At 51.6% G+C, this 6,047-nt stretch overlaps 1 protein-coding gene across 1 annotated transcript in view; it reads right to left on the bottom strand.

Moving 5' to 3' along the window:
• FOXO3 (forkhead box O3) overlaps positions 1-4,196 on the bottom strand; it is an 89,475-nt gene extending 85,279 nt beyond the window's left edge. The window contains exon 1 of the mRNA XM_017828013.1: positions 3,540-4,196. Within this exon, the coding sequence (XP_017683502.1) occupies positions 3,540-4,121 (582 nt within the window). The 5' untranslated portion in view covers positions 4,122-4,196. The remainder of the gene's footprint in view (positions 1-3,539) is intronic.
• Positions 4,197-6,047: the final 1,851 nt, after the last annotated feature.

Genomic DNA, 6,047 nt, shown 5'->3' with positions numbered 1-6,047 from the left:
AAGATTCATAGTCTTGCCATAACGCTCGACAAAGAGGAAAATAGTCCCCCTAGTGTACTCTTCATGTAGAAAAGTCTGTTTCACAAGATAGTGCTACAAGAAATTACAAAATAACATTCTGGGAAGAGATATGGAATTACTTAAGCAATAGTGAAACCGGGCACCTCTACTATACACATGGGTGTTTCAGTTTTCTATTTCAGGATTATTAAAGTGGAGTGCTGCACCCTAAATATTTGGAGGGTAAAACTTGTTTTTTAAGTCAGCATACTAATTTTGTGACTGCAGGATATCGATAAGGGTAACAGATACCTGAATTCGGAAAGACAGACAGAGCTGGTCGGTCATCGAGGAGCTCTGTTGAAGTAAGTACCTGGAACAGTCACCTGGCATAGTACAAAGGTAAAACCAGCTCACCCTCAGATCATTTCACCACTCCTGTGTTCATAAACATAAATACTGACCCTCCCTAAGTATTCAAGACAGAAGCGGATATTGAAACACCCATCGAAACCCTCCACAGTGGTTTGGACGTGTAGGGGATTCTACTAAACCAGGCTGCCCTGGGTACACAACGGTGTCCAGAGCATGCCAGCTCTGCAGCGATGCACCATAAACTACTGCCCCAGTTAGCTGTCAGACACTATTAGGTTAACCAATGTCCCACCGGGGCCACGGAGAGGGGTGAGCAAAGAAGATTGTTGGGGGGGGGTGTATTGGGCAAACCTTATCTGAATTAGCGGAAACGTAATATATGCCTTCATAACCACATCTGAAATAGTCACTTCTGCTTTAATGCCCTAGGTAGAAAAAAAAAAAAAAAAGTGATAGTTGTAACTTTCATTTATAGCTCTTAAAATAATTGTTTTGAGGAATATAATCCCAGTTATGTTTATGGATTACGGCATTCAGCACATCTCACTGAAAACAGTATTAATATTTCATATATAATAATACATAAGATAATAAGACCAAGTTCTCTTCTTCCCTTTGTTTAAAATAACAGTTTTCCCACTCAGTGCCAGAGCAGAATATCATTAAATGGGCTTGCTGCCTTCAACAACGAACTTAGCTGTGTAAAAATATTCTGAATTAAGACACACAGACAAAAAAAGCCTTCTAATACAGAACTATCTTCTGTTCATTTAAAGTCTCAGTGTAACTAGCAATCTGAAAAAGTCTAATGTGAAAAGCTGACATTGGTCTCTGAAAAGCTGTATTCATTACCTGTGAGGGAAACAAAGATGATAATAACAAATAATGTATTTTAGCATCAGAAGACTAAGATGGAGTCTCTATTTAAGAGTGTTGCGTCTGCCCAAACTAATCTATGTTCCAGCCAAGAAATTGAAATAGTCCTCTTCTGAACGTATATGCATACTTTAAAAGAAACTCTAGCCCTGCCAAGGAATTAAATTTTGCAGTTTTGGATGCCTGGCAAATTATTAGCTCCTGACCTTCCCTTTGCCCCTTCCAGTATGCCCCTACCACCCACGCACAACTGCACCCACCGTTAACACGATCCAGTACCTTACCCTAACTTCCAGAAACAGTTCGCAGTCATTAGAGGCAGAATTTTCTGCTACCAGTGTGCTTGCATCTCCTGAGAAAGGTCATCCTAAAGGCTTGTGAGAAACTTCTGAACTAAATTATATCAGAAGAATCTCAAGGGATCCAAGTTTTTAACATTTTAATTAGCTCCAAGTACCAGTTAATGCTGCTCAGCAAAGGAATCAATATCAAATTAACAGTATAAATTGTCAGAAAAATTGTGACTGTATTAAGGATACTAATCAATGTAAGCACTTCACATTATGGCCCAGATCCTGCTTCTGCTTAAGTGAAAGGGAGTTTTGCCACCAAAATCAGAAGAAACAGTGTAAGCTCCATTGTTCAACGTCGCTGTTCGAATTGGGTATCAAAAATTTACTGAAAATTCAAAGTACCAGATAAAAAGGCTCGATTTGTCATAGCAGCTGACATCTAAAGCCACTGATTCTGCGTGAAATCAAACAACTTATGAAGGCACGGGCTGTCATTGGAAGATGTAACCCTTTATTGCACTCCATGTTGCACTTGTAAAGTCAGATCAAAATCCAACACCTAATACAGATGCAAAAGCTGCAAAAAGGATCTGTATTTTTAAAAGCCTTGTCTTGAACCAGCTACGCCACCAATAAACTTTGTGTTTATATTTTCCCCAGCCTGAGACAAGTCTGTCAGTGAAATGCTTCCTTTACCGTGCTTCATTTGGGAGGTAAAAATCATACAGCTTCACTTCAATTCTTAACACCAAGTCCTGCTCAGGCACCAAATACGAGACAGGGCTGCTGGTACAGAACCTGCCTGAAACGTTTCATCTATACAGTATTTGTGACCAATTTGTATACTGTAAGTTATCACCTGGTCCAAAGCTAAAGAGATTCAAAATTGATTTCTCTGTAAAACAACAGAACTTCCTGGCAAATTTGCCTTCAGCCACCCATTCAAAAACTCAGTGTCAGACGCTGCCAGTATCGGCCCTCAGCAGCAACTGAACCATACCGGGATTTCCTTCTGCAAACAGTACTGATATCAAGCAGCACCTGCATTTCTGTATAGCTGCAAGTGCGTGGCATTTCAGCGTCCAACAGACACTGGTAGATGGACATGGAAAAGGAGGAGAAAAAAGCAGTTCTGGAAATCGCTTCAATGTGCTTTACGTGCAGCACCAGCTTCTGGTAGGCCTTATTACACTTTGTCTTGAGGGTAAAACCCTGCCTGCCTGCAACGTGCTTTTGCACGCGGTGAGTAAACAAGCCACAAAAACAGATTTATTTTTTTTTCCTCACTTATTAAAATGGTAGTAATCTCAGCTGCTCACTGTAGCAGTGCTGGAAAGAAAATACTGGGCTATCAGTAGACAGTGCCCTCATACACTGGCACTGCAGAAGTCACAAACCAAGCACTCCCGAGCCAATAACTCCATGCTTTGATTAACTTTATGAAGAAATGTCAAGACACGAATTTCCCTCTATTGCCTTTGAGGAACGCGTGGGGAAACCATCGGGGTTTTTCTTGACAAAAATGACAGAAGTCGTTCTGTATTTGAGCTTAGAGACTCAAACTGACCACGCATAAAAGCAACTCTGCTTATTTCCAGCATGAGTTACACCAAAGGTAACTATAACTTTAAAAAAAAAAAAAAAGCAGAACAAAACCCACACACCTTAAAAATACATTTTTCCCCTCTCTCTTTCTCTTTCCCTGCTTGCATACCAAAGAAGCCAGCTCCGCTCCAGCGTCTCCCCAGCCCCCTGAGTCAGGAGCCGTCACCGCTTGCACATAGCAACAGGAAAGAGACAAAACTTTTCTTACCCCCTCCCTTAAAAAAAGCAAAGGCGACAGGGCGACCACCACCAGCAGGGCCAGCACCAGAGCCCAGCCGGCTGCCGTCGAGGACAGCCGCTGACACCCCGCTCCGCTCCGCATCCTCCGCGGGCAGCGCGCCCGTCGGGGCGGCGCGGCGAGTTCGCCGCGGCCCCGGGATCCCGCCTCACCTTCCAGCCGGCCGAGCTGTTGCTGTCGCCCTTGTCCTTGAAGTAGGGCACGCAGCGGACCATCCAGTCGTAGATCTGGGAGAGGGTGAGGCGCTTCTCCGGGGAGCTCTCGATGGCACGGGTGATGAGGTCCGCGTAGGAGAGGTTGCCCCACGCGTTGCGCCTCGACGAGCACTTCCTCGGCGCCGCCGCCGGGCCCCCGCTCAGCCCCCCGCCGCCCGCCGCCGCCGCTCCCCCCGGCGAGAGGCTCGGCCCCTCCGGGCCGCCTCCGGGCAGCGGGGCCAGCAGCCGCGCCGCCTCCTCCGGCACGGCGGTGGCCGCCGCCGCCGCTTCTCCGCCGGCCGGGGCCGCGCTCCCGACGGTCATGGCCGAGCCGCCCCCCTCCTCCTCGTCGTCCTCCTCCTCGGGGATCATGGAGGCGGCGTCGGCGGTCGGCTCGCCGGCAGGCTTGGCTGGGCTGGCCTGCAGCTCGGGCCTCTGCAGGGGCCAGGTACAGGAGCGGGGGCGGCTCTGCGGCTCGAACTCCGGGTCCAGCTCCACGTCCAGGGGCGAAAGCGGGGCGGGGGGCGACGCCTCTGCCATCTTGGCCTCCCCCGCGGGCGGCTGCGGGGCGCTGCGACGGGGCGGGCGGGTGGCCGCCGACCCCGCTCCTCCTCCGCCGCCTCCTCGGTGCCGACGGGAGCCTAGCAGGCGCGGGGACGCCGGGCGGGCATGCCGCGCTCCGCTAAGGGCTGGCCGGCTCTCCGCTGCGCCCCGAGCCCCGCTCCCTGCGGGCGATGCGCACGCCGGAGCTGCGAGCGGGGAGAGAAAAGGGGAGGGAGAGATAAGAAAAAAAAAAAAATCAGATTAGGAGCCGGAGCAGCCGCGCAGGGCTGGCAGCGCGGGCCGGGCGGTGCCGGAGGTGCCCGCGGCGCTGCCCTCCGCGCCGGCGGAGCGGCGGCCGCTCCCGCGATGCGTGTGTGCGTTTGTTTATGTTTCACTCCATGCGGATGCAGAAGTAGCTCCAGCAGGAACCGCGCTATATCCAGCCAGGAGAGGACCCCCCCACGCCCCCGAGCTCGCTCCCCGGCGCTTCCGCAGATATCTTGCCTTTTGGGGGGGTGGTCCTTTGCGCCCTCCCTCGGCAGAAGGGCAGGGAGAGGGGTCCTTCGGATTACGCCGAAGACTTTTTCCTTCTTCAGAACGCCCTAAAGGGAGCCGAAGTCTTAGCATACATCCAACTGCACACTAGCGTAAGCCTGTCACTTTGCGGTGCCCCAAGCCACACGCAAGCAACCCCCAAAAATCTCTCAGCCGACGGAGCAGGGGGCAGGAGAAGGCCACCCCAGGAGCTGGTCGGTTAAAAATAATAATAACAAATCCTTCTTCTCGCAGGGAAAAAGCAAACAGAACGGGAACAAATCGCCAGTCTTCCAACAGGTCCAGAAGCTTTAAGCCCTCCCTAGGGCTGCCAAAGAGAATAGGTTTTGTTCCAGCATCAACACCACATTCATAACCTCCTTGCTCCTGCTGCTGCCATCTTGACAGTTTTTCCCCCCTTCACTTAAGTCATTTAAAAAGCGCAGGCAGACGAGGCAGGGAAAGCCACATCGGGAGGGGCGGGAGGCAGCGGGGGGTGCTGGATCGACAGCCACCTCCACACAGGCAGCAATCGAGATCCGAATTCACGGGAGGAAGAAGCAGTGCTGCTGCATGGTTCCTGCTCCTCCTGCTCCTGCGCCTTCAGCTCCGAAGAGCCTTCCCTTTAAAGGCGAAGGAAGAGAAAACGGCACAGAGCCCGCTCTCCCTGCAAGCAGCCGGCGAGAGGCAAGCGATCCGCCCGCGCCCAGCCCGTCCGCCGCCGCAGCCCGCCCGAGCAGCCTGTCACCCTGCTAACCGCCGACTTCCACATCCCTCCTCCTAACAACCACCGGCAGCAACACAAAGTTATAGACACACGCAGGGAGCCTCAACCAAACCGCACGGCACAGCACGGCCCGCCCATGGGCGGGCGGTGCCGCACAGGAGCCGCCCCGATGGGACGGGAGCACAGGGATGGGGGGAGCCGCCGGGGCTGGGCGGGCTGGAGAAGCCGCTGGGACTCGGCGAGGGTAAGGCTTGGCTGCTCGGCGGCCCTGCGGTTCCGGAGCCGTGTCCCGGCCGCGCCGCCCGGCTGGCGAGAAGGCGGCGGTGGAAAGCGCTCAAGCTTCTCCAAGCAAACCCTTTTTAAGAGTTGCATTACTGCTGTTTCTTTTCTGACTTGTACTCGTCGTAAATTATTGGTGTACGAGTTATTCTGGTAAATTCGTAATTTTTTGAAAACTTTAATTCCGCCCATAGGTGATACCGGGAGCATGTTCAGACATGTCCACACATGAGCATAATCCCACTGTGCCTCCTCTTCGGAGGCTGTGCCCTAGCAGAAAGCCCTCCAAAGTAGCTCACTCGAAGACGTAGTTAATTATGGATTGAATAAAGGGGTGACCCACAAAGACATGGAACATAAAGCTATTAATACAGATGTAGCTA

This window comes from Lepidothrix coronata, unplaced genomic scaffold, assembly GCF_001604755.1.
Source record: "Lepidothrix coronata isolate B3197 unplaced genomic scaffold, Lepidothrix_coronata-1.0 Scaffold5, whole genome shotgun sequence".
Classification (NCBI taxonomy): domain Eukaryota; kingdom Metazoa; phylum Chordata; class Aves; order Passeriformes; family Pipridae; genus Lepidothrix; species Lepidothrix coronata.
Note: the sequence above shows the minus strand (reverse complement) of the source record. Positions and strands in the feature narration are given on the sequence as shown.